The sequence below is a fragment of the Chelonia mydas genome, chromosome 18 (genome assembly GCF_015237465.2).
Source record: "Chelonia mydas isolate rCheMyd1 chromosome 18, rCheMyd1.pri.v2, whole genome shotgun sequence".
NCBI lineage: Eukaryota > Metazoa > Chordata > Testudines > Cheloniidae > Chelonia > Chelonia mydas.
In genome coordinates, this window is record NC_051258.2 from 5840765 (window position 1) to 5868304 (window position 27540).

Consider the following 27540-nt stretch of genomic DNA (forward strand, 5'->3'; position numbering starts at 1 on the left):
GAGCAGAGGCAAAACCTGGACCTCTCTGCCTGGGGGAGCCTGCCAGCCGCTGGCAGCCCTCACCCACCCTGGAGACACAATAACACACAGCTACACAGGGACAAACAACTTGGGCCACAGACTGTCAGTGCAGAGGGCAAGCCAAGGCTGCAGTGTATAGTGCAATGTGAAATGTGCATGCACCATCCTGAATTTAGTGCTTGCTGCCCTCTCAGGGCTGGGCCCAGTGGGACAAGAGTCTGCTACTTAGCAAGCCCGAGAAGAGATGCTCCTTGAGCTCAAGGGGCAGGGGCCTGCGCTTCGGGCAGTGAAAGGCCCCAGTTCCTGTCGTGTACGTCTGGGTTCATCACAGACCTGCCTGCGCTGGATTCTCCTGTAATGTGATGTGCTGCCTTTAATCACTCCCTAACTGCCAGGGTGCAGTTTGAGTCAGAAACAAGCTCGCACAAGCCCTGAGGAGCCAGACCACCCCTTGCCTATCCCCAGCGGAAGCTCAGCCTAGACCATCCCCAGGGCAGCCAGGCTGTTGTGGCCTACACAGCAGGGGCCGGGGGGGGGGGCTCCTTTGAAATCCATTGTTCCCACTCACGGCGCGCTGTAAATCAGAGATGAGGGCCGGCCGGTGCAGAGCTATTGATCCTTTGTATTTCTCTGGGGACACGGACCATGGAGGGGAAAAGGTGTCACGGCCGTTGCATCCCGCCCCCCCCCCGGGGGACCCCCTCCCCTTGCCCCCGCTGACGCAGGAAGCGTTGCTAAGGTGCACACAGCCTCCACGCAACATTAGGAACCAGCGAGGTTGCAAAGCACCCAGCACCGGGCTGGTCAGCGGCCGGCTGGCTGAGCAGGGAGGTGGTCTTAGGGCCAGCCCAAAGAGGAGGCAGCGGCTCCCAGAAGTGACAGTCGTTGCACATACCAGCCGCCTTCTTTACAGTCCCTCCCTTTAAAGAAGCACCCTGCATGGGAGGAAATCCTGCAGGATGCAGGGGTGGGGTGGGACCCTGCCAGAGGTGCCAGGTGTAGCGGTGCCAACATACAAAGTCTTTTCAATTAGACTATAACATTCACCTGTCCCCCATTCCCCCCGTCCCCAGTGGGCTAGCTGAGATTTTTCTCATTCGTACCATTCCCCCTTCCCCCCTCTCCCCCTCCCAAAATGGGTGAACGATGGTATGTGCCCGAGGGAGGGTGGGGGCAGCCGTAGGGCCTGCCCACAGAGCCATCCAAACGTTTGAGATCAGAGAATCAAAGCCAGCTGTGCACAGCAATTGTGGGGGGTGGGTTTGGAGGAAGGGCCTGTCATGTAATCTAGATTGAACCTAACCCCATTGTCCCCGAACCGTGATGTGTCCCGGCCCTGCTCAAGGCTGCAGCACAGTGATGGGGCATGGCTGTTGGTGTGGGGCGTAACTAGCATCCACATGGCAGCTGGGCCCTGGAAATTAACTATGGTCCTGTAAAGAGGAAGGACCAAACTGACTGGGTTTGTAGCATTTCTTTAGGCTGGGATTTGCAAGAGTTTATGGGAATTAGACACCCCCCATCCCTCTGCCTTGATGGAATTTGGGTATCTAACCCCCTCAGGCACCTTTGAAACTCCCAGCCTCAGAGACCAGGGTGACTTCCTAGAACAAGCCAGCCCCTCACTAGCCAAACGCCAAAGCCCCTGGCCCCAAGTGGCTTGAGAACACATCTCTGCAGCGAGCTGGAATTGCAGGGGGAAGCACAGAGACGTGCTCATGTTAAACCAGCTGGGAGCTCGTCCCAACTACATCAAGACAAGAAGCCAAAGCGTCGCGTGCCGGCTTGCACACAGACCACATGCTCACGTGGCTAGCTGGGAGCGCGGCGGATGGACTCCCACCTGAAGCACAGACACTGAACACACTCGGATCGGATGCTTCCCTGGCTCCCCCCGCTGTCCCAGCCCTCGGGGAACCCACCGGGGGACGGAACATGTCTGGGTCTTGCAGCGATTCTACTCAACGCAGATCAGCAGCCTTGGCCTAAGGAAAATCGATCTAATCCCCAGACTTGGTGCAAACGGCGACAGTCCAGCAAATGCCGCCTCTAAAGGGCTAGGGCCGCCTATGGCCTGGCAGTCCCAGCCCCCCAGGTAGCCCCAGCGGCCACTGTTAGGAGGGATGCTCTTGGTGGTGCTTTGCCATAGTGTGTCAAACCAATAGGCAGCTTCTAATCACTGCTCCCAGCAGCATCCAGGGAGCTGGAACTAGCCCTCTGGGCAGGACCCCTCGCTCCATCCTCAGGGCAACCCCATCCCCACTTCCTGTCCCGAGGAGGGGTGGGAGACCTAGTTATAAAACACTTCGTCCTCCGAGAGGGAGCTGCTGTCCACATCGTGCCGGGAGTTGCTGAGCCGCTTCTGGCAGCCGCTGGTCATGCCCTCCTGCCTTCTCCCCACGCAGGCCTGCTCCTTCTCCGAGCTGTCTGCCTGGGAGCTCCCGGTCTGGGGGGAGCCGCAGGGGAGAGCCCCGGGGAAGGGGTGGGTAGAGTTCCACCTGTCCACTCCGGAGCGCACCCAGGGTATTGGGGAGGTGTGTGTGGAGGACGAGCAGGCGGGCAGGCTGCCTTCCAGGTTGGGGCTACTTATCACCTGGGGACTCAGCAGCAGCTTCTCCGGCAGGTAGATGCTCTCCAGGTCTGAAAGCAAAGCCAGGGAGGGGAAGAGTGTTTGTGGGGACTCAGCAGGGCAGGCTACTGTCAGCTGGCAGGGCCTGGAGAACGGGCAAGGTCAACGCTTTCGGGAGTGGCCACCAACCCAGCTTGAGACACCTGATTCCTTGAGGCACTGATCACCCGCAGCTCCAGCTGGAGTTGCTGGGTCCTCGGTCCATCCAGGGCCCCAGTCCTGCCCTCTGCTCCGGGTGTCACTCTGGGCTTGTGGAAGGGGATCCCCCAGAGATGCAGCACTGGCCTAGTGCAGGGGAGGGGGGGTGGCCAGGCTGCCCCTGTGCTCCATGGCCCCAGCTGCCCAAACATCCCCCTTGGAACAAGATGACAGACATGGAGCCAGGGATCCGCACCTGACTGATGCAGGTCACCAGCAAGGATGGCCCCGAGGGACCCTCCTGAATCTGTTACATGCAGGGAGGGCTGGGGAGCACCAGGAGCCCTGCAGGGCTGCTCATGGCAGAGAGAAGGGGGAAGGTACCTTGAAGCTGTACGATCTCCTGGGAGCTGTCCCCGTAATTCATTTCCTCATCATCTAGTGAGGACCAGGCGCTCAGGGTGGCCTCGGTGATGGCGAATTGTTCAGCGACCCCTGGGCAGGACCATGGGAAACCAAAGACAGATTACAAGGGGAGGGGATTGATACTGGGCCGTGTCCTGAACCTGGCTACACCAAGGTAAATCTGGCATCACTGAAATCAGAGCGAATCTGGATGAAGAACAGTGTTTGCAGGAGGAGTCTGGCTTGTCCCCTGGCAAACCAGTGGAATTCTATCGCCGGGACGTAGGAGGTCCCAGAGGGGGATCCAGCCACGCTCCATCCAGTCCAGTGCCCTGTCTCCAGCCGGGACCAGCACCCTGCTCCCAGGGGGAGGCGTGATATGGGGATCCCGGTATGGAAAGTGCTGGGATCCTCTGGCTGGCAGTGAGGCTGAGGGACCTCTAGCCAGGTCAGGCCCAGGAGTCCTCTGCATGGGTTGCCATTTGGCTGACAGCTGAGGGACATGGCAAAGGCACGGGCACTGCTCTCTGCCATTTGCCCCAAGGGATGCCCCAGTGCCCAGCCATTTGCAGTGCTCTGTCACCGCCCTTTAGGGGGCGCCGCTGTACAAGCGCAGTCGGTGCTGGTGCATTCACTGCCCCCCCCCAGCACAGATTATCCCCTGCAGCGTCATTGGCCTAGTGGCTCCCCCCTGCCCACCCACCTGCTGCAAAGCGTGCCTCCCTCAGCTCGTCCGTGAGGTAGGAATAGTGCTCTTCTTCCGTCAGCCACGGCTCGCAGCCCACCTGGGGGGCGCTCCAGCCTTTCCACTCGATGAGGTGGGCCACCCGGCCGCGAGCCATGGCGGTGGGCTTGGTGATGTGGTCCTTTATGGTCTGGACTAACCCTAAAGCAGAGACAGGGGAGGAGCTGGACTGAAGTGGGCGGGATTCAGACCAGTGGGATCAACGCGTCAAGACTTGGTGCTGAAGGAACGTCCTGCATGACTGATCATGTCCATGCTGGGTGGGCATCTGCACTGTGGTAGCCAGCCCCGAGCCAGCCAGCCCCACTCACCACAATCCTCTCCTAAGGGGACACTACAGCAGGTGGCTTGGATATCTGCAGGGGGCTTCCCTAAGGAGCTGGTCAGGAATCTAGAGGGATATTTATAAGATGTTGCTTGGTTTGGGATTGAGGGGAATTGGCAGAGCTGTGGGTGGGGCCCAAGATGGAGTAGCGAGGGGCTGCAGGTCAGGATTGAGGGGCACTGGCAGAGGTCTGGGTGGGACCCGAGATGGAGTAGCGGGGGGCTGTAGGTCAGGATTGAGGGGCACTGGCAGAGCTCTGGGTGGGACCCGAGATGGAGTAGCGGGGGGCAGCAGGTCAGGATTGAGGGGCGCTGGCAGAGGTCTGGGTGGGACCCGAGATGGAGTAGCGGGGGGCGGCAGGTCAGGATTGAGGGGCGCTGGCAGAGGTCTGGGTGGGACCCGAGATGGAGTAGCGGGGGGCGGCAGGTCAGGATTGAGGGGCGCTGGCAGAGGTCTGGGTGGGACACGAGATGAAGTAGCGGGGGGCTGCAGGTCAGGATTGAGGGGCACTGGCAGAGGTCTGGGTGGGACCCGAGATGGAGTAGCGGGGGGCGGCAGGTCAGGATTGAGGGGCGCTGGCAGAGGTCTGGGGGGGACCCGAGATGGAGTAGCGGGGGGCTGCAGGTCAGGATTGAGGGGCGCTGGCAGAGGTCTGGGTGGGACCCGAGATGGAGTAGCGGGGGGCTGTAGGTCAGGATTGAGGGGCGCTGGCAGAGGTCTGGGGGGGACCCGAGATGGAGTAGCGGGGGGCTGTAGGTCAGGATTGAGGGGCACTGGCAGAGGTCTGGGGGGGACCCGAGATGGAGTAGCGGGGGGCTGCAGGTCAGGATTGAGGGGCGCTGGCAGAGGTCTGGGTGGGACCCGAGATGGAGTAGCGGGGGGCTGCAGGTCAGGATTGAGGGGCGCTGGCAGAGGTCTGGGTGGAACCCGAGATGGAGTAGCAGGGGGCTGCAGGTCAGGATTGAGGGGCGCTGGCAGAGGTCTGGGTGGGACCCGAGATAGAGTAGCGGGGGGCTGCAGGTCAGGATTGAGGGGCACTAGCAGATCTCTGGGTGGGACCTGAGATGGAATAGCGGGGGGCTGCAGGTCAGGATTGAGGGGCGCTGGCAGAGGTCTGGGTGGGACCCGAGATGGAGTAGCGGGGGGCTGTAGGTCAGGATTGAGGGGCACTGGCAGATCTCTGGGTGGGACCTGAGATGGAGTAGCGGGGGGCTGCAGGTCAGGATTGAGGGGCACTGGCAGAGGTCTGGGTGGGATCCGAGATGGAGTAGCGGGGGGCTGCAGGTCAGGATTGCGGGGCGCTGGCAGAGGTCTGGGTGGGACCCGAGATGGAGTAGCGGGGGGCTGCAGGTCAGGATTGAGGGGCACTGGCAGAGGTCTGGGTGGGACCTGAGATGGAGTAGCGGGGGGCTGCAGGTCAGGATTGAGGGGCACTGGCAGAGGTCTGGGTGGGATCCGAGATGGAGTAGCGGGGGGCTGCAGGTCAGGATTGAGGGGCACTGGCAGAGGTCTGGGTGGGACCCGAGATGGAGTAGCGGGGGGGCTGCAGGTCAGGATTGAGGGGCACTGGCAGAGGTCTGGGTGGGACCCGAGATGGAGTAGCGGGGGGCTGTAGGTCAGGATTGAGGGGCACTGGCAGAGCTCTGGGTGGGACCCGAGATGGAGTAGCGGGGGGCAGCAGGTCAGGATTGAGGGGCGCTGGCAGAGGTCTGGGTGGGACCTGAGATGGAGTAGCGGGGGGCGGCAGGTCAGGATTGAGGGGCGCTGGCAGAGGTCTGGGTGGGACCCGAGATGGAGTAGCGGGGGACGGCAGGTCAGGATTGAGGGGCGCTGGCAGAGGTCTGGGTGGGACCCGAGATGGAGTAGCGGGGGGCGGCAGGTCAGGATTGAGGGGCGCTGGCAGAGGTCTGGGTGGGACACGAGATGAAGTAGCGGGGGGCTGCAGGTCAGGATTGAGGGGCACTGGCAGAGGTCTGGGTGGGACCCGAGATGGAGTAGCGGGGGGCGGCAGGTCAGGATTGAGGGGCGCTGGCAGAGGTCTGGGTGGGACACGAGATGAAGTAGTGGGGGGCTGTAGGTCAGGATTGAGGGGCACTGGCAGAGGTCTGGGTGGGACCTGAGATGCAGTAGCGGGGGGCTGCAGGTCAGGATTGAGGGGCACTGGCAGAGGTCTGGGTGGGACCCGAGATGCAGTAGCGGGGGGCTGCAGGTCAGGATTGAGGGGCTCTGGCAGAGCTCTGGGTGGGACCCGAGATGGAGTAGCAGGGGGCTGCAGGTCAGGATTGAGGGGTGCTGGCAGAGGTCTGGGTGGGACCCGAGATGGAGTAGCGGGGGGCTGCAGGTCAGGATTGAGGGGCACTGGCAGAGCTACTTGCAGGATGCCGTGGACTGGGATAGCAGGCTGGAACTGAAGTGCACCATCGCCCCTGCCCCTCTCTTGTAACCTGAGACTCAGGCTCCCTTTCTGGATGGTGAAGTGCCCCTGCCTGGGCAATGTGGGGTAATGTTTTTCTCCCAGCAAAAGTGCCCCCTGCAGGGCTGCGGCAGCCCTTCTCGCAGTGGTTTTTGCATGGCTGGAGCTTGGAGCTATTTCCCCTGAGGCAGCTGCAGTTTTGCATGTCTCGTTGAGCTGGGAGTTACGTGGCACTTCGCAGGGCAAGCACTGCAGCGCTCTGAGGGTGCACTGACGTGGCATCTAACCGGGACCCTCAATAGAGCACAGCAAATCATGGCATTCAAGAGGCACTAGACCCCCGCGGCTGGCTCCAGTCAGCTGACTCAGGCTCGTGGGGCTTGCGTGGGGGGGCTATCAGACTGCAGTGTAGACGCTCAGCTTGGGCTAGAGCCTGAGCTCTGGGACCTCGTGAGGAGGGAGGCCAGCCGCGGGTGTTTAACTGCAGTGTAGACATACCCTTTCATTCCGGGCCCGAAGATGCCACCTTGCACTACGAAGAATTTCTCAAGGGTGAAGTTAGCACTGGTGCAAGGAGCTGGATCGGCTATTTACCATTGACCCCAGCTCAGCTACAGCACAAGCAGAGCATCTGCCTCTGGGGCCAGAGGGATAGTCAGTCTCCAGGGCTCATTCATTGGATGGCTTTTTTGCTGAGTGCCAGCTCTGGTGATAGTCACCAGTTCACTAGGAACTGGACTGAGACTCCTCAAACTCATCATTCCATATGGGCCAGTCTTCAGATAGTCACTGCTCTTAATGACTTGGGCTGGATCCCAGTTTATTGGTGATAAAATTTTGGACAGCTCACCCAGGGGTGATTCCAAAGCCAACTGAAGCCCCTGAGGGAATGTCTACATTGCAATTAAACGCTCAGGGCTGGCCTGTGCCAGCTGACTCAGGCTCACAGGGCTCGGACTAGGGGGCTGTTGAACTGGTTTTCCAGGCTTCTCGGACTCTGCCAGGAGCTCTTGCAGCAGGGGAAACAGGAAGAGCTGCCCATCATATGCAGTCATGGCTGAGAAAGAAGCCACTTTTATAAATCTGAGGAAGGGGCGTGGCTAGAGCATTGGCCACGCCTCTGGATGGCCCTTGCCCCACCCGAATTGGGGAAGCAGATAATAAAAGCCTGCAGCTGCTTTCTCGGTAGTGTGATGTGCTTGTTTAAGAGACCAGCTGGCCCAGCCCTAAGTGGATAGAGGAAGAGGCTAAGCATCTCTCCCACACTAGCCAGTCCCCCTTGATCATTAGCTCCTGCTACTTTGCTAAAAATCACAATTTCTGTTATTTAACCATGTTTATCATAAAATTCACTGTGGTTTTTCCCCCTTGCTAAGCCAATAGGAAGCTCCCCACGGTCTCATGGGATTTCCAGGTGCTCTGGGTCCTGAAGACCTGAACCCTGGTCACAGTGCTGCCCCCGGCATCGCCCCAGCTGTGAGCAGTGTTCCCCCAAATCTGTCTGCCCTGGGTCATCTCCTGAGCAGGTTCTGTCTGTTGTGCTAATTGATGACAGTAGAACATAGCCGCGTCGGGAGGCCAGTCGCCTCTCCTGCCAGGGAGCCAGGGCCAGTCCCATGGAGGGCTCTGGAGACCTTGAACCAGACTCTGTGTTCAGGAGGGAGACGGGCTGCTGTATTTTGTATCATCTGGGGCTTTGTCGGGGCATGTGGCTCCATTCCTAGATACAATGAATTGCAGCGCTCAGGCCTAGAGGTCGGGAATGTAGGGGTCAATGTGGCCAAGTCTGTGTCTGGTGGAATGGGGCATGATCTCCTGGCCAGCTGTAGACGGGGAAGGGCATTATTTTGCCACCCTGGTCATCTGGGGTCTGACAGCATCCAGGGGCAGCTGTGCAATCACCTGAGGCCAGGTGTCCCAGTAGAGGGGGATGATAGAGAAGACGCTAGATCCCCCTTTCCACCAGCATCCCCTCAGCCACTTGGGCCAGCTTTACCCACCGCTTGCCATCCAGGTGCTGCCCTTGGCTGGGCACGGATAGACCTGGGTATTGTGTCCGGGCTGCCCTGCCAGCTCCCTGAATGGCTCCATGTAGCTGTTGAGTAGGATGTGGAGGCGGGTTGGGACTGAGGGGCACCAGAAGAGCTGTATGGGAGCCTGGACTGGGCTGGGAGGGTTTTGGAGGTAAACAAACGGATACCCGTGATGCTCCGAGGGGATGGACCGGAGCCATGTCTGCCCCCTCTCCCACCCCATGCTGTGCTCCGAGCAGAATCGTCCTGTCCCCGGCACTGGGGCCCTTTCTCCTCGGTGGCTCTGGGAGCTGGGCCCTGGGCAGGCAGCCTGGGGCATGATTCCAGCACTGCCGGCCTTGTGGAGAAAAGGGAATCAGGCCAGCAGGGCCAGCCAGCTGGCGGTTTCCATGGAAACAAACACCTTATTAATCTCCACTACACACAATTAATTACGCGGGGGGGGGGGGGAGGGACGGTCGCGGCTGCTGCTGAAAGCAGATAAACTCCCTTCCCTCTCCAGTGCAGAGGCAATTACAGCCGCTCAGCCTGGCCTGTGGGGTCCGGCTGGTCTCTGGCCTGGGGAGGAGGCTGCTTGTTGTTATGGGCAGTGCTAGCTTCTTGCAAGAGCCCTGGGCAGATCTGAGATCTGAAAGGCGTGATGGCATGGACCAGAGGATTTGGATGGCTCTACCCAGACCGAGCAGTGGCCCTACCCCTACCAGAACTAAGGACCCTTTAGTCTCGTCAGCCTTCGAGGTCAGGACGTAGGGGCTCCCCATGTGGTAACACAAGGCGGGGTGGTCTGTGCTAGCCAGTCTGGGAGTCAGAGAGGCTCGCAGGGGCTGTGTGTATCCAGCAGCCTTGCTAAAGAATCCCCTTTCTGTTCCCCGGAGCCAAGGCATGGCTCTTGTCTAGCCCGAGGCCCGATCCGGCGGGAGGACATCCCCTCAGTGGGGGTGGGATCAGGTCCCTTCTGGGATCAGGCCCTAGCTCTAGCAGACCAGCTTGGCTACTGGCTGCTCCATTTGAATGGAGAATGAGGAGACCCCTTCAGGCAAACCTGAATCACCACGACTGCTCTGTCAGAAAGCTCCTCTGAGACCGGGATTCACCCCTGCCGACAACACGGGGGGCAGAGAAGCCCTGCTGAGATCTCGGCTGGAAGGCTGGCCTGGCTGCCCCGTCCTGCATCTTTGCACCAGGGCTCCTCTGGGAGGCTGTGCTAGGCCCGTCATGCCAACCTGGGGCTCAGGGGTGACGGAGCCTGTGGGAGGGAGGGATGGTCTTTACCTACCCACCAGAGAGGAGGTCGCCAGGGCTGTGATGTTGTAGCCGCTGGAGCCGGATTTGGAATTGGAGAGGATCCCACTGGATGTCTTGAAACATTTCTGCAGAGGGAGGAGAGACGCAAAGGCTGGCAAGACGGGCTGGGTCAGCGGGTACCTTCAGCCAGCCCCATCTCTAAGAGAGGGGACCCATGCAGGCCATGGGCACTCAGGACTCATGATACGAGATGGGTGGCATTCTGCTGTGGACTCGTGAGGGGGGCTTGTGGGACCATGTCTAGTGCCCTCTGCTGCTGCAAACGTGGTTGCAGAAGTCCCCGTGCTTGTAACTCCAGGGGCAAGTGTAGTTAATTACAGGTTTCAGAGTAGCAGCCGTGTTAGTCTGTATCCACAAAAAGAAAAGGAGGACTTGTGGCACCTTAGAAACTAACAAATTTGTTAGTCTCTAAGGTGCCACAAGTGCTCCTTTTCTTTTTGTAGTTAATCATGGTCATCATGGGGTGAACTGGGTTACACAGAGTACTATGGGATGGAGCCATGCTCCACACCTCCCTTACTTTCCGATTTAGTCTGGCTTAGTTCCCCCCCTGCTCCTCCTCCCCATGCTCCGGTGTGTTGCAGTTAAATAAAGCAGTAAGTTCCCAGCCTGCAGGCCAGTGAGTAGACTTATCTTTGTTGCTGAGCCACTCCTCCAAAACTCAGAGATGTGGGCGGTGGGTTTTGGGGGGGGGGCATGCTCAGTGTCCGCCAGGCACCTCCCAGCTGTGTCCCGTCAACAGGGCTGGTTCTACACCCGCTGGCACGGAGTCCTGGGACGGCAAGGGTCTGCAGGACCTTACTATCCCATGAAAGCCCACTGGTCCCATTCAGTGTAAGGACCCTGTGCCGGCCTTGTGGCCCACCAGAGCCTCCGCATCCCCGCTGGAGCTGAGCAAAGGCCAGGTGATTGATCACCTTGAACCTACCCCCTCCACTTGCCACAGTTTTCCAGGGACTTCCAACCTGGACAACCTCCCCCAAAAAGCACAGCTTCTGGCATGGCAGCCACCACATGCATCCACTAGGGGGCACCACTTCAGCCACCCCCTGCCCTGCATTCTCCCAGGAGCTCAGCCGAGGGTTCCCAGACTGTAGAAGCAGAAAATACCCTCAGGGCCACCCAACCCATACTGACCTGCAGAGGGTCCCAGCAGAAATCCATCTGGTTTTCCTAAAATACAGGGGAGGAAACGAATTAAAACCGGTGCCAAACCCAGGGCTCCCCAGCCACAGCCCCCCTTTTGCTGCAGATTTGTCACGGGCTGGAGGGGAAACCAAGATTCCTGTAGCCCAATGCAGCTCACTGGGGAGGGGACGGTCTTCTCTGTACAGCGCCTAACACAGTGGCTCCTTCTTCTGTCTTCCTTCATCCTGGCTTGTTTTATTCATTCCCCTCCTGTACCCATTCCCTTGTTCTCCACTCCAGCAAGTCACTACTTTTGTCTTGTTTTCCCCCTTAACCCGGGTTTGCAAGTGCTACTGTGATAAAATTATTATTAAACAGCTGCCCTTCCCTCTCTGTGGGCTCTGGGGCGAGACCTTGGGGAGCCCAAGCAGTGTCAGTTCTATGCGTCCTCACCCTCTTCTCTGTTCATGACCCCTTCCCCTCCCCTGTGCATCCTCTGGCTAAAGGCTGGACCAGGAGTGCAGCCACCCGCCCAGATCAGCCAGCAGGGTCTCCCCGCACACTCTCCTCTCCCCTGGGGCTCAGGGATGGGTTTGAGTGCCTCTGAACCCCATGAACAGCCGAATTAACCTGTCTGGGGAAACAGCCCAACGGGTGTCAGGGCTTGGGGGGGGGCCCAATAGCCAAATCTCTGCCTTTTAAAACTGAAATCAGGTTCATTCAGTGAAAGGCGTGGGAGCAATTGCTGCTGCTGTGCCGGGTCACTGCTGGGATGAGCTTGACAGGCCTCAGTCAGCAGTGTCTTCAGTGTGGGAAGGATGGGCTTGTAGCTAAAACACTCACTGGGATGCTGTGGATTCAGTTCCCCAGCACTGCTGCTTAACCCTGGGCAAATTACTTAATCTCTTGGAGTCTTTCTGCCAACTATAAAACAATGGCAATCATTTTCCTCGCTTCCAGGGGTGCCGGGAAGGTAAACTCCTGACTGTTTGTGAGATACTCCACATATAAGCACCTAGATAGAATCGCATTTCAACGGTCTGGCCAGGACTGTGATGAGAAATGGATAATTCTTTATTCAGACAGTTTGTCTGAAAGACACAAAGCTACACAATTCTCTAAGCGAGTGGGCGGGGAGGGGGGAACAGCAGTACAGCCTAGTGAGCAGGGCACAGGAGTGAGGGTATACCTGCACTTCGAGCAGGAGATGTGCGTTCCAACTGGAGGAGACATACCCAGGCTAGCTTGGACTGAGCCACCCTGCTAAAAATAGCATATGAGTGGTGGGAGAGGCTACCTGCCCTAAGTACACATCCATCCAAGCCCCAGCTCAAAGTGTGGCCATGCTCTGAGACCCAGGCTCTGTTCCTGGTTTTGCCACTGGTCAGCTGGGTGACCTTGGGCATGTAACTTCACCACCACGTGCCTCAGTTTCCCCATCAGTAAAATGGGGATAATGATCCTGACCTCCTTTGTAAACCAATTTGAGATTGGCTGATGGAAAGCGGTAGGGATTATTTTTATTACAGGCATATAAGGGAAAAGGTCTGAATTTGGGGGTAGGTTTTTAATTACAAGATTTTTATTTCTTCCCCCACCATAAAAGTGGAATTTCCCCTCAGGAAATTACACTGGTTGGAGGTGTAGGATGGGCAGTATTCAGACCTGGACCACGGCAGATTTCAGGGGTAATGTCTGTCTAATCCATCTGGTCTTTTACTGCACCCATCACCACAGGATCTGGGCGCCTTGCACAACACTGACGAGATGGGCCTGGAATGCCCCCTTTCTACAGCAACAGTTCTCACTCGCTTTTGGTTCACGGCCTTAAAAATAAACAAATATCCCACAATGCTTTGCAACTTCGGCCACAAAGGATGGTGGGAAGAACTAATGGGAGGTTTTCTGGTACGGTGGGTGGGGGCTGCTGGCAGGGGCCGTCTGTGTAAGTTCCGGGGTATCACAGCTTAAAACCCTGGTGTGTTTCATAGACAGCATTCTGCACGAAACTGGCTTGTTCTTTCCCTCAGAGCGGGACAGCTGGACTCCCAGCTCTTTCTAAAGCAGCTCGGTGTCATTGTCTCTGTTTTACTCATGGGAAACTGAGGCACAATTTTTGCTTATTCCTAAAACATATAAACAGAAGTGGAGGTTGCTTGGTGTGGAGGTTAGATTGGGGGCTGTTTGGAACAACCTGCACAGTGCCCTAAACAGCGGCCAGTGAAAGCTTTATACCACTCCTCCCCCAGTGTTCTTTCCACGCTGTTTACCCTGCAGCACATTCATCCCTGGCACAGAGAGACTGTGTCAAGCAGTAGTAACAACACCCAGCTCTGATATGGTGCTTGTCACCGCGAATGCAGGTCAGGGTCATTAACAGATGGGGAAACTGAGGCACAGAGCAGGGAAGTGACTTGCCCAGGGTCACACAGCAGGTTAGTGCTAGAGCGAGCAATAGAACCCAGGTGTCCTGATTCCTAGGCAGGGGCCCTAGCTGCTAGACAGCACTACCTCTCTAACGCCCTTTCACACTTGGTGAATGGATGGACCGCCCTGAACCCAGAACTGGGCTGGCCAGGTAGCAGCAGCCTCCCCTGCCACGCACACAGGGTAAGGTAGTGCTGTTGGTGCTGACCTGGGGGGAAAGCTCCATGGCTTAGCTTGTCAGCTCCTTAAGACAGGGCCTGTCATTCTGTCCCGGGTTTGTAAAGCGCCTCACACAATGGGGTCCTGGGTCCTGACTGGGGATTCTGGATGTTATAATAATAATAACATGGCCTGGTCGGTGCTTGGCCTCACGGAGAGGCTGCCAATAAGCACAGGAAATACGGATCCCTGGCCACTTGGCCTTTGTCTGAGTCACCAAGCTGCTGTTACATGGGCCACTGAACAGCCCGTAGTCTATAATAGCTTTCATTCCCTCATGAACGAGTGAGCGGCTCCCCCGCCTGTTTCCCATCCCTGAGTCATCCACACTACGTGCCGGCAGAACCCTCAGAGTGACCTTTCGGGTTGCAGGGAAATGTTTAAACCCCCCCCCCCACACACACACAAACACCCCCCCTCGGTGACCATATAGCAAGTGTGAAAAATCGGGATTGGGGTGGGGAGTAATAGGTGTCTATATAAGAAAAAGCCCCAAATATCGGGACAAGTCCCTATAAAATTGGGACATCTGGTCATCCTACCAAAGCATCACAAGCCTCAAGGTTTGTTTGCCAAACAGCAACTAGACGTCAGCTATAACAGTCACCCTCACAGATCATCAGCAGGGTTTGAACCCAGGTCCTTCAGCAGCACGGTATAGCTCTTTGGAGCTGGTAAAGTGACTCCACTAGCTAGCAGCGGTAGTACCCTGTTCTTCTCATTGAGGCCAAGCTGCTGGAAGGGGTCACAACACATATGTTGCATATTCCTGTAGCACTTGTGATGATTGTCCTGGGGGTCTGACTCTTTGGTTACCTTGCTGTTGTCCTTCTCCAGGGCAGCTGCGGGCACTTGCTGACTGTCACGGTGAGTGGAAGGAGGGCACTGTGGGTGGCTGGCAATGGAATATTCCTTCTGAGCACTTGTGAAGAATTCTGCAACCGAAGGAGACAAGAGATGGGTGACAGAGACGTGCTGGGCCTGGTAACCCTCCTTCGGTGTCTATTTACAGGGCAGTTTTTAAAGAGATGCTTGGAAAACTGGGGATGGGGGAGATGGAAAATTTCAACTTTTTGGCCCAAAATTGAACCCCAAATCTTTCAGTTTGGAAATGGTGCTGCGGTGCCTCATGGGAGTTGTAGTTCAGCTGCCTCATGTCCCCATTCTCCTCTATAGGACAGGCTCTTCAGCCAGACTACATCTCCCATGATGCACCGTGGCCTCGCATGCTGTGCCACAGTGCATCATGGGAGCCCATGGTTCTGGTGCCCCATGGGATATGTAGTTTAATGGGGAACTTGGCCCACAGAGGTGAATGGGGATGTGAAATACCCAGCTCCCGTAAGGCACTGGAGCAGCATTTCCAAATAGAAATATTTTGGTTTTCAGGCGTTCAGCTTTTTGACAAAATGTCACCATTTTCCAGGGAAAGCAGACACTTTTTGTGAAAAATTTTGTTTAGTTGAAGACCTAATTTTCCATCAAAAACAGTGTACATGGAAAATTTCCCACTAGGTGTGACAGAGTGCTAGGGTCTGAGAGCAGACCCAGGGTTCTGCTCGCTGGGGTACTAGCTAGACCCCCCTGGGCTGGATTTAACTGTGGGGATGGGTGCTCAATGGTTTAATTAGGTAGGAGGCTGATGAGCTAAAGAGAACAATCAACCTGCTAGCTGACAACAGGTAAAGGCAAGGAAGGAAGTGCAAGGGGGGTGACTAGAAGAGGCTGTGGGAGACAGGATCCTGAGATCTCTGGAGAGCGGGCAAAGGGGGCTGTTTACTTCCCATGGCATGTTGCTGGACTGGTGTGGGAAATCCAACAAATAACACACAGGTGCTTATAAACTTGGAAGCAACCAGCCTTTTTGGGTGGTCCCGAGGGGGGAGAAGAGAGCCTGTTACACATGCCTAAGTTATCGATCAAAATATGGGCATCCCAAATCTCTCGCAGTGGCTTCTATGCCACTTAATACTGTATCTATCTATTCCCTGTGTTCCTCTCTTGCCCCTGCCAGCTGACAGCCACACGGTGCTCCACAAACATTAATGGTTCGGCCTCACAAGCCCCTTGTCAGTACTGTTATCCCCACTTTACAGATGGGGAAACTGAGGCACAGCCTGCAAGGAGTGTGCCTTGGCAGGAATGGCCACCTCCCTCCCTCCTGCCGCAGTGCCCTTTAGTAATCCCAGCCTTTCCCTCAAGAGCTGACCTGGCGGTTTGTATTTTGGCTTGTTCTGTGTTTGTACTGCACCTCGCACCACAGGGCTGGGCCCTCTAGGCACTGCCTCAGTGCAGCTAATCAATAATGATTAGAATTGACAAGCTTCTTGTATTTAATTAGGCTTGAAAACCGTTAATACATTTACTTAACTGGGCAGCATCGTTCCTGATGATTGCATGTTTGATGGAAAGTCTGGAATAGGTCAAGCAAGTGCCGGATGTGAAAAACTCAGCACAGGTGGAAGTTCAATGCAATTAGCAAAAATGCCAAACACAATATCCTTAGAACCAACGTCCTACGTGTCCTATAGGGAGCAAAGTCCTGGAAATATAAGAAGTCCCTCTAGTGCAACCTGAACAGCGTTGTGTGCAGGTGATAGAATCAGCAATGAAGAGAGCCTAGACCAGGCACAACTACCTACATCACTCGTGCTACAGAAGAAAGGATGGATGGATTTGGAACATTTTTACAAATGCCCAATAATGGCTCCCTAAACAGGCATTTCTTTGGCAACCCCAGGGCAGGAGACAGAGAGGCCAACCTAGAGTGTAGAACTGATCAATGAAATTGTTTTTAATTGTTCACTTTATTGATATAACTTCATAAGTAAAGTACGATGAATGAAACTACATTCATTCATAAAACCAGGTACCCCAATAACTGGCTAATTGAGTTTCACTTTCAATCCAGTTGCTGCTGAAATAGCTGAAACTTGCACTGCTTCAACATTGTAACTTCTGCTCCCTGTTTGCCGTTCCTTACCCTTGTCCATGGTGTAATCCAAACTCCATTGTAACTTGTCCCAAACTCCATTTTAAAATGCTCACTTCATTTTTGCAAAACCCGGCTGTAATCTGATTAGTGTAGTTTAGATGTGGGAATGAGGTATGTATGGATGATGGAATCAACCTCCAGCCCCAGCCTGCCCTGATGAAATAAAGAGTAAACACCAACGGTTGAAGATGCAGACAGCAGGCCTGACAAAGCAAGAAGAGTCCACCCTCAAAAGAAAAGAGCAAAAGTACAATTGAAGAAACATCAAAGCCAGGTCCCAGGCTGAAAGGCATGTCTGCAATTGACGGGTGATCAATCCCACCGGACCCAGAGGCCGCGTGACACAGCAAGACCTGTAAACTCTGGATTCAAACTAAAGCCTACAAAAAGGATGGATGAGATGGAAGACTTTGGAGGGTAACATTCTGCTGCCAACATGGAAGGGCATCGGTGTGCGCCCAACAGAGACCCAGCCCTTCCTTGTGCTAGGCTTTCCTGGCCAGTTAGCCACCACAAGCTACGAACCCAAGCCACGAATTCAAGCTACATTCAGGACTGGTAACTATCTAGCAGCTGCAGAACATTTGATGTGTGTGTGTGTGTGTGTGTGTGTATACATAGGTATTAGATATTAGTTATTGGTCTTAAATCCAATTGTGTTATTATAATAAACGAGACATCTTGTCTTGTCCCCTGGAACGATCCTGTGCAGTTTTGTCTGTATAACAAGAACACCCGCATAGCACGATAATGGCTGAAGGAGTGTTATTGCACCCAAATATAAAAGTGTTCGGAAAATGAGCCCAGGATGGGAGTAATTGGGCTGTTTGCCTGATGCACCTAATCGTGCGGGCAGGCTGATGATGATGAGAAAACACCTGCCCTTAAAGCTCTGGGAGCTAGGACAGCAATTGACACACCTGGTCCATACAACAGATACATCAGATACAACTCAGACCCGTGTAGCCACACGCCAGGGCAATCAAATAGAGGAGAATTACCCGAGCCCACTTAGACAGCTCCCAGCCATCGCTAATTCCATCCCCAAAGGCCAAGAAAGCCCATGCACCCACCACGATTCCCTGCACATCAATGCATTTGCAATAGTTTGGACCAAGAGGAGAACAAATTTTAAAGTCGAGGGCCCTTCGTGGGAAATGCCAGGCGCCAGCTCTCGCTGTAAAGCAGTGTTTGTGGCCCACAAAATAAATTGCACAGCCAGGCAAGCAGCAGGAAAAGCTCAGGAAGACAGGCAGGGAGGTGAAGTGTAACAGAGATGGGCAAAGGCCGTTGCAAGAGCCTGTGCTCTTCAAGGTGACCTGCGTTAGGAGATATAATTGGGCCCTGAGCCCTCTAATGCTGGGATGGACACAAGGCCTGGAAGGCAGCTTTGGATTTTTCCTGTTTGGTGCTTATTTTGCATTCCAAATTCGGGTCTTGCCTACTCTAGGTTTCCAGGGCGACACTAGGTCTGGTTGGAGACCTGGTCAGATCCGAGCCTCAGGAGTGTCATGCGAGTAAAAGCTGATTAACAGAGGGGGAGGGAGGTGATTTTGTTCAGACTCTTTAAACCGGTTGGCTTTGCTTTGTGGCAAACAGGCATTTGAGTCAAACGCATGGCAAATGCTTTGGAACAAGCGCATCTTTGCTAAAGCTCTGACACCTCTGCTGCAATTAAAGACCGAAGAGCGCTGACAGCTTCCGTCTCCAGGATCTCCAAGGAGCGCTCCAGCAGAACCAGAGACAAGCAGATATTTCAAAGGGACAGAGTTTAACCATCCTCAGGAAGCAAAAAGGCCACAACTACGTCCCCTTCTTTCTTCACAAGGCCCCTTGGAGCAGTCTGTGTTCAGCATTAGCATGGGGCAGGGCCTTGTGCTGCCTTGTCCTTCCCCAGCAATGCTCATCAACGTCTGAGCGCACAACCAGTTTTGCCTCCGTCCCCACCGGCCGTGTGCTCCCAGGGATTTGCTAGGGAGAGGATCGGCTAAGGATGTACAGTCTCCACAGCATGGTCCTGTGCTCCTAGCCCAGCGGGTGTGGCGTGTTCAGAGAGTGTTGTGGGGCCACAGCTATCCAGCCCGGGAAACTAGCAGAGCTGCTGATGGACCCGGCTGACTGTGCTGAGCCTGGAAAAGGGAGCCCATGGCCCTGTTCTCTTCCACCCTCATCCACCTGCTCAGGGAAGGTGTCCCCTACTCCCGGACCCGCACTCCACCCCAGCCAGCTCAGAAGGCACCTTCTCCACATCTGGCCCTGTTATGATCTCTGTCTCACCTTTGCCGTGCCTGGTGCTCTGCCGGCCAATGCAAGAAGACAAGCTCCCTGCTCTGATGAACTTCCGATCTGTGAGGCCTCGCAAACTCCTACGCCCCCGTCCCATGACTGCCTGCTGGGAGCAGCCCCCCTTGGCTCCGTTGGGATTAGCTCACAGAAGTAAACACGACACCGCCGGAGTGAGCGTCTGCATGCTCAGCCCCTTAGGGTGCAGAGGGGCGAAGCAGTGCAGGCAGGTGCAGCATTGCCAACTCTCGTGATTTTGTCACGAGTCTCATGATAATTATTGTTTCCCGTAAAGCCCCAGCTCCTGGAGTCAGGTGGATCTGTGATGATTTCAGCCTTCATTCTTAAAGAAAAAGTAAGTTTCTAGCACTCATGGCTGCGAAAAAAGCTTCAAAATGTGACCCCTAAAGGCTCAAAAAGCAGAAGGCAAATAAAAAGAGCTCCAAATCTATTATTTTTATATAATCTCATGATTTTCAAGCCATGATTTCTGGTGAGCCTGACGCATGATTTTTCAACCTCTGGGGTTGGCCCTCCTGTAGGTGTAGACATACCTGCCCTAGCTTTGTGATCTAGCCAGCAGGGCCCCGAAATGTGAGTATGTATCCGGAGTTCCAACCAGGCTGCGCCAGAGCCCCTGCTGCTACATCTTCATGGCTATTTTCAGCCGTGCTAGGCAGATCAAAGCTATGTCGACCTACTCTGCAATCGCACCTCTGATTATGGGGTCGACGTGCCCTATGTTTGACAACTCTGGCCGTGTGCATGATGCACACCAGGGCCAGGCACTCATGGGTGCAACAGGGAAGGCCTTGGCTTGTCTAGACTTGGGTTTGGAAGGCGTTAGCTCACACGGGGTAGGCTTTAACTCAGCCAGTTTAAAACACGTTGACGGCACATTGCCTTGTTAACACATTAGCTAACACCTTGCAGACCCTAGTCTAGACAGGGCCTCAGTCTGTATATGAACCTGTGTGTACCCTTCTACATAGGGAACCTAGGCAGGCTTAGAACAACTCTCCATGCTGGGATTTGGCCAGGGCATGGGGGTCCAGGCTACAATGACGCATGAAGCCACCTACAGTCGATAAGATACTGTTCAGAGCAAACCCTGCCCTGCAACCCACTGCGTTTTCCATCTGATTTCAACATCTGCCTCATAGGGTGACCAGATGTCCCGTTTTTAAAGGGACAGTCCCGTTTTTTGGGACTTTTTCTTATATAGGCACCTATTACCCCTCACCCCCTGTCCCGTTTTTTCACAGTTGCTATCTGGTCACCCTACCTCATACCTTAAAAATCTCATCTGCTTTGAGAACCCGGTGGGTGGCCGCCTTGCCTTTCACAGCTGATTTTATGTATTTTATCCCCAGTTCCTGAGAAGCCATTGGCACTTCCTCCTGGAAACCATGTTCTCATGCCCAGCTGCCCCCTCGGCACCTGCTTTCAACTCAGGGCCCTTGCCTGCCCCACTGAAACCCTGGAAGCTTCCTCAGCGGGAAGCCCTTGTCCTCCCTCAGACAGTGCAGCCCTTTCACAGCTTTGACTCTGATGCTCCTGGCTGCCTGACAGTGAGGAGGAATATAATGGATGCAGGAAATTAGCTTTCAAGTGTGATTCTGCTCAGAGACATGCCTTGATATAAAGGGTTTTGTGAGGCTCCTTGTTTATTTGTCCTCAAAGGTACTTTGGAAAATTTCAGGCACCTCAATACCTTTGCGGATCTAGGGCTCGGTGACTCCAGACCAAATGTGTCCCCTTTCTGAGTAAAGAGATGAGGTCTTTCTAGCTGCCGGCCCTGCAAACTCCTGCCGGGCTCTGAGAGTCACGCTGGGGGTTCTCATCCTTCTCCCCAACCATCGCCAGTTGCAAAGGGTCAGCTGGCAAATTCTACACCCAGGCAGCCCCCTTGTCTTGAATGGGTTTGCACAGATGGGGCTGATAGGAAGAGAGTGGCCAGCTCTGGGGATGATGCGGGAGGCAGAATTGAATCCAGCTCCCCCTGTGCTGGCTCCTGCAGGGCGAATGGGAGCAAAACGTGGTTGTGTCCCTGAAGTGAACAGGTGGGAGTGGCAATGCACATGGGGCGGGAGTCTTGACCGCCCTACGCCTCATGCACTGCAGCAAAGTGGTTGTGAATGGCTCCCATATGCAAATGGTCAAAACTACCTTGGTCCTGCAAGTGGTTCAGTCGTCTGGAAATTGGTGAAGTCTGAACAGATCAGGACTCGTTGAACCACCTCAAACGGGGTCCACGTGATGGCTCTCTAAGCAGCTTAGCTGAATTGGGTTTTTTATTAGTATTTATTATTTGTATTTTCATAGCAGGTGGAAATTCCAGCTACGGACCAGGGCCCCACTGTGCTAGGCGCTCTACAAACACAGGAAATCTCCCCAGTGGAGATGGTATCTTGCGATAAAGTCACCCACTCTGGAAAACACGTCAGAGAAGAAGGGGAGAATTTCTCAATTCTGGGAGCACAAACTCAGGACTGGGCTTTTGGAGCTCTGGGTTCTAGTCCCAATTCTGCTGCTGGGTGACCTTGGGCAAGTCCCACCCCTGCTCTGTACCTCAGTTTTCCCATCTGTAAAATGGGATAATGAGACTGCCGTCCTGTGTACCGTGCCTGGAGATCTATTGGTGAAAAGTGCTAGCTAAGAAGAAGGTGTTATGAAGCTTACTTAAATTTTATGCCAAATCTCTTTTCCAGCTTCTGGCCCCCTGCATAGCCTGGCTCCTGGTGGCACAGCTGAGAACACCATGCTGTGTGTATTACCAGTCCCTTTCCATGGCTCCTTTGCAAGCTGCACCTTGCAGCCCGTGATAACGAGCCTGCTAGAGCTCTCCCTTTCCACATCCTTCTCCCCAGCAACTAATCTCCCCCCAGACTCCCAGGGGGCAGAGCCCTAGCTGCCTGGCACATGTTGGCATCCTCCACCTAACAGGCTCTGCAGACAGTAATATTATTAAGTGTAACCGACGGTTCTGGGTGGTGAGTCATAGACACAAGTACAGTGTGCCACTCCTGCCCAGCCTCACAAGGCCACATCTAGGGAAGGATGCCACAGGCTGACGCTAACGGCCCTTGGAGAACAAAATTCCTCTTCTCTACAGATATTTATAGTGAGTGTATAGGGGGTGTATATGCACAGTGCCATGGGGTCTGGTGCAAACCAAGGGCATTTCAAAGGCTTTGCTTCTCCATAAGCAGTCTCTCCTCTGCAGGTTTCGGCAGCACTTAAGGCTTTTGTGTACACACACACACACACACACACACACACATCTATAACTATATAAGTGTGCCTGGATCTGGTTAAAAGAGAAACTGGAGCTTTCCAAACGGAGTGGAAGCATTTAAACATCCAGCTCCCCCTGGAGTTGAACCGCACCAGATCTAATCTGTCTGCTCTGATGTGGGTGGGTGGGAGTGAAAGTAGAAGTGTCTGTAACAACCACCCACTAAAAGGAATTGCAAAATGTTGGTGTTCTGGGATTATGTAAAAGAAAAATTGGGTTGGCTTTCCTTCTTCTTTGGGCCAGTGTTGATCTGGGTGGATTTGCATTTTCTGAAATCCCGTTGTAACGGAAAAGTGGACTATTTTTATCAGGCTGGTTATTGTAATTGAATTCTGTGAGTCTAACCTGAGATTGGGGCTCTTAGGGGTGTCCTACCCCAGGTAGCATGACAGAGATGTAGATCTCAAAGGAGATCAGTAACATTGCCCCCATTTTACAGGTGGGGAAACTGAGGTACAATAAGGGGCAATGACTTGCCCCAGGTCACCCAGTAGAACCACGACTAGAACCCTGGTATCCTGAAGTGCAGTCTAGCACTCTGTCCACTAGGCCACATTGCCTCCCTTAAACTTATACCACTTAAGTGACTCACAGATATTTACAGTTTTCCCCTCACGATGCTCCTGGGAGGCTCAGTGCGAGTGTGGACCCCTTTGTCCTTGTCACCCAGGGTCACCTGGAGCTGAGGCCCTATCAAGATTCCTGGTGTGATAGGACCATGCCAGCAGCCAACAGCGAGCTGTCCCCTTGCTGCCTTGAAAGCAAAGGAGGACACGCGCCGAGACATACAGCCATGGAAAAGCCCGGCCATGCGGACTGTTTGTACCTGCACCGTTTGGCTGTGAAGATCCCGAGCGATTCATCCAACATACGTGACTCAAGGGAAACTGACGATGGCTCCGTGGGAGGCGTGGCTGGCTTCCGTGTCACTCTCAGGGCTAGGCTGATCTCGATGTGCAGCCCTCACAGTGTAAGATGACGTGTGCAGTGACAAGGGCCTTTCTCGGCCTAGCTGTGCGTTCAGGACCACGTTGTCAAAAGAACTCCACAGGCGTGGAGAATCTGACTGATGGAGCTCTCTGGAGAATCTGGCCCTGGTCTGATTTGGCTCCAGTGTCTCCTGGACTTTGTAACAGGCCTTTCACCTCTAGTTTGAATTCAGATCAACTCAGTCATGACTTAAAAGCTGGTGCTATCTCAAGGCTGGCGTGGCATGAGTGTTCCCACGAGACTGATTTCCACACCCTACATATCACCTGCACAACCGGCAGCCTGCAGGAGAGAAGCCAAGTCCCTGAGTGGGCCCCGCCCTCACCAGTGGCTGCCTCTGGGTTGGCAAGGGCGTGCTGGCAGAGGAGCGTGCAGGGCATCGCTGCACAGGTGTTGTAGCTAAGCAGAATTCCCTATTGCTACAGGCCTGTCACCTGTACTGGCTGCTCTTCCCCCCACACCTCTTCCTCTAAGCCCTTCCCATCCCAATAGGGCCACAAGACCTCCCCATCAACCTCCCCGTGATCGTCCATCAGTCCAGGAGGAGGGAGCTGGATGGGGGGGTCTCTGCCAGTGGGAGCCTTTCTCCAGCCCCTCGTCCATCCAGGGAGGGTTCCTATGCGCAGCATCCACTTTCTGCTTGGCCTCCTTCTTGGCATGGTGGGTGTGAGTGTCCTCAGCTCCGTGTCCCCTTCTGGATCCCTTGCTTTGCCCCTGTGACTTGTTTCGCCATCCCGGTTTGTTCATTTGTTGTGACCAGTATTCAGCTGATTTCTGGGCCCTGGGGCCCCTCCCTTGCCTGAGGGCCTTCCGTTGCTTTGATGGGCTCTGCCCACCAGTCCCAATCACCAAAGAGGCTCCAACCTTTCACCAACACCCGACTCACTTTAAAAAGCAGCCCAGTAATACATGGGGAAAACATGCCGACACCGGCTTTCCTTGTGCGTTATGGAGTCCCAAAGACCCAAGGTCTTCACCACTGGTTCTTATTGGCACAGGGAGGCTAGTCCCAGTGTGCAGCTGGATATAGACCCCTTCTCCATGGCGATGTGCACTGCTGGACCATTAGAGCACTGTACCCCAGAGGTGGCTGCATTTTGGCGTGGGACGAAACAATCATTACAAATTGCTTTGCAATGCAGCTTTTAGGATGAAAGCCTCTGTTATAAGGGAATATTTCCTCAGAAAAATATGACTCTCTGGGCTGAATTCAACACAAGTTGCACATGGAAGCTGAGAACTGGCCAGGGTTTGTGGGACTAGAACCCAGAACCCTGTCTCCCCTGTTGTAACCCCATACCCAGGTTGCTTCAGGGCTGTTTTACCATCTGAAATCACCCTGGGGAATGCATCGGAAAGAACCTGGGCCCAATTCTAATCCTGTGTATGCTGGCATAAATCCGGAGTAATCCCACCGACCTCAATGGACTCACACTGGTGCAAACAATTGGGACCTCTAGCTTGATGATGCTCGCTTCCCCCAGGCTTCCCACCTAGCACCAAATGCCTCCCTTTATTGCCTGCTCCTCCCTGAGTGACTGTCCCAGAGACGTGGCAAGTTGTCACTGCCCCGGGGTTGGAAGACAGGTGCCTGACTGTCTGCATGCAGCAATCCAGGAGCTGCCGTGGCAGAGTCTCTGTCTCATCCAGGCTGTGCAGAGCAGAGGCTGCTCTGGGACCAGGGCTGACGTGAAGGGCTTGACCGAGATGCCAGGAGGCTGGGGTTTGGGAGGGGGAGATTGGGAGTTTGATGCGGGTCAGACCAGGGCTCCATTCAGACAGTGGCTGGAAACAGCTGTTTCAGACAAAGGTGCAAGAAACCCCCTAGTGGACACAGATGGAACAACCTGCCTTTAGGGGAGGTTTCTGCCTGACCCGCCTCAGTTAGTGTCCTGTTTATGCCCTGGAGCATGGGGATTTTTACCGAGTACGTGAGTGAAGCTCCAGCCAGTGTCCGAGGGGAGCCTTGTAGTAAAGGCAAAAGCTAAATGCCCCACCCCCAGATCTGCACCCCCAGCCAACAGCCCTCAGCTAGCAGGGAATAAAGCCATTCCCTTCCTCCTTGTCCTGAGTCTCAGTTACATTCAGTAACACGTCCGAGGGGCTGGCTGGCAAGGCGGGGCATGGGCAGACCCCCATGGGGAGGCAGACACTAAGTAAACAATCCTTGGGCTGGAGAGCAGCTGCCTTTGGATGGCAGGTGCGAGTCGGCGGCTCTCTCCCCTCCCCCTCTCCTTCCAGCCCTGGCTGGCTCAGCCCCCCTGCCCCACCCCTCCCTCCGCGGTGGATGGCACTCACCTTGGGACACGCAGGACCCCATCATGCGGGGCTTCTCTTCAGCCCCCTCTTGGACAGCTGGAGGCTCATCTCTTCTCTCCCCAGCTCATCTGTTCCCAAGCCAGCTCTGCCGCCTGCCCAAGGTGCGGACAGAAGACCCAGCTCCCCCCCCAAACCCCCCCTGTTTGATTTTTTTTCTCCTCGGCGCTCGCTTACTCCTCCTCCCCTGCTCCCCCCTTCCCCAAGTTTGCAGGCGACTGTGGCACTGTCTCCGGCGAGCCGCAGGGGAAGAGGAGGCAGGCGGCGCAGCGCGTGGAGGAGAGACAGACGGACGTGCACACACAGAGGGGAAGAAAAGGCAGCTCTCTGCCAGTCAGGGCTCCTTGGGGGATTAGCTGGGCTTTAGCCACCTCCCCTCTCGCCTGGCTGCTCTCCCCGCCAGCGCTTGCTGGAGCCGGGGAGCTGTGGGGGGCCCTTTGTCCTTCTCCGCCCGTGGAGAGGAGCCCACTTGTTGCATTCCCTGACAGCACTGGCGGGCCTGTTTCTCCTTGCCCTGACCCCAGGCGCTGCCTTGACCCCTGAGTCCAAGGAGGGTCAGGCTCAGAGGCTCTGCCCTCCCCGAGCCGGCTGTGATGCTGAGGGGGGTTACAAACAGGCTCCTGACAATGTAACAACAGTCCCCCCGCTCCCGCCCCCAGCTGTGACTGAACCACTTTGCTGGGCCCCCAAAACTGCCACTTGTCTCCGCCGACTGCTGAGATCAGCATGCGGGATGGGGGCTTGAGTGACCAGGGCCTGGGGGCAGTGGCTTCTCAGCGAGGGGGGAGGGGGGGCTTGATGCTCGAGTTTGCTTTCCACTCCCCGCACCTGCCCAGTGAGTTGCACTTTGCTGCTTCCAGGGCAAAGAGGGCGGCTCACCCCTCGGGTCTGGTATTCGTTGGGGAGAGGGATTGTGTGTGTGTGTGTGCGCGGGGGATTTGCTGAATGTGGTGGCTCCTAGGGAAGGCAGAGGGGGTTGTTTGCTTGTACCAAGGTCTCTGTGTCAAGACAGGACTAAGCAACCAGTGGCCCCCCCCCCCCCCCGCCCCCGCCCCCGGTTGGATTATGGACAGCCCTCTGGAGGCAGCCAGCACTGGAGATTTTCTGGCATAGTCTGTTTTTATGAGATTTCCAGTCTAAGTCACCTGGCCCAAGAGGGTGAGAGAAATTCCCTTTACAGTACTGCCAGCTCTTGAGAGTCTTGCCATACGTGGTGTTTTTCTGAAAGCCCCAGCTCCCGGAGCGAGGAGAATCTCAGCTTTCCTTTGTTTCTAGTAAGCTTCCAGCCTGCCTGGTTGCAGAGGAAAACTTGGAAATGTGACCCCAATGCACCCTAAAAGCTCCGGAAGCAGAAGGCAAAGATAAAGAATGCCACATTTATTTTAAAAAAATCATGATTTTTAAGCCAATCTTGCGGTTTTGGGGGGACCTGGACTCACGAGGCTGGCAGTAGTGCTTTGGGGGCTGAAGAATTGCAAAGCACCAGCCTGTTTTCTCCTTAACAAAATACTTAGATCCTCAGCTGGTGAAACTCCCCGTTGACTTCAGCGGAGCTGTGCCAGTTTAGAGCAGCTGGGGATCTGGCCCACTGACTTAAATGGAGCGACACTGATTTGCATCAGATGAGGATCTGGCTTTTAATTTTTGTAGAATAGAAACTCCAGCAAGTGCAATCTCAAGGCCGGTCAAAGCAAGTTAGAAGCTCCTACTTTGCACTGGCAGCTGCCCTGCACAGCTTTGTCTCCAGGCTAGTCAATGACATGCAGGCACTAAGTAGAACATCAGTTGCAACAATGTGTGTTCATTTTACTGCTGCCAGGCGCGTCTGGCCAATAGGAACATGGCAGGCAGCTGGTGTTCTGACTGATAA

General features: G+C 55.1%; 1 protein-coding gene and 1 long non-coding RNA gene across 5 annotated transcripts; one reads left to right on the top strand and one right to left on the bottom strand.

Annotated features, from left to right (window-relative positions):
* Nucleotides 1–2311: 2311 nt before the first annotated feature.
* FAM131C (family with sequence similarity 131 member C) lies at nucleotides 2312–26021 on the bottom strand. Of its 4 annotated transcripts, XM_043531779.1 has the most exons (7): nucleotides 25653–26019; nucleotides 14605–14723; nucleotides 11152–11187; nucleotides 9986–10079; nucleotides 3897–4079; nucleotides 3173–3283; nucleotides 2312–2661 (listed from the first exon to the last, which is right to left on the bottom strand). In XM_043531779.1, exons 1-7 carry the CDS (start codon nucleotides 25675–25677, stop codon nucleotides 2312–2314), a joined length of 918 nt encoding a protein of 305 aa, XP_043387714.1. In that variant the 5' UTR covers nucleotides 25678–26019. The 4 variants fall into 4 exon arrangements, with proteins under 4 accessions (XP_043387714.1, XP_043387716.1, XP_043387715.1 ...); XM_043531781.1 differs by lacking the exon at nucleotides 3897–4079 and having other exon boundaries at nucleotides 25653–26021; XM_043531780.1 differs by lacking the exon at nucleotides 11152–11187.
* Nucleotides 6117–7972, top strand: LOC122463271. The gene is made up of 2 exons (XR_006286458.1): nucleotides 6117–6300; nucleotides 6499–7972. It is a non-coding gene; the product is annotated as an uncharacterized LOC122463271 (long non-coding RNA).
* Nucleotides 26022–27540: the final 1519 nt, after the last annotated feature.

Bases quoted from the DNA above. Each gene is read 5' to 3' on its own strand.
- FAM131C (XM_043531778.1), bottom strand. From the start codon at position 11,386: ATGAAGGAAGACAGAAGAAGGAGCCACTGTGTTAGGCGCTGTACAGAG. The intron at 4,080-9,989 runs GTGGGTAGGTAA...TCTCTGCTTTAG, and splicing joins CCCTGGCGACCTCCTCTCTG to GGTTAGTCCAGACCATAAAG. The intron at 3,284-3,896 runs GTGGGTGGGCAG...GGTCCTGCCCAG, and splicing joins GGAGGCACGCTTTGCAGCAG to GGGTCGCTGAACAATTCGCC.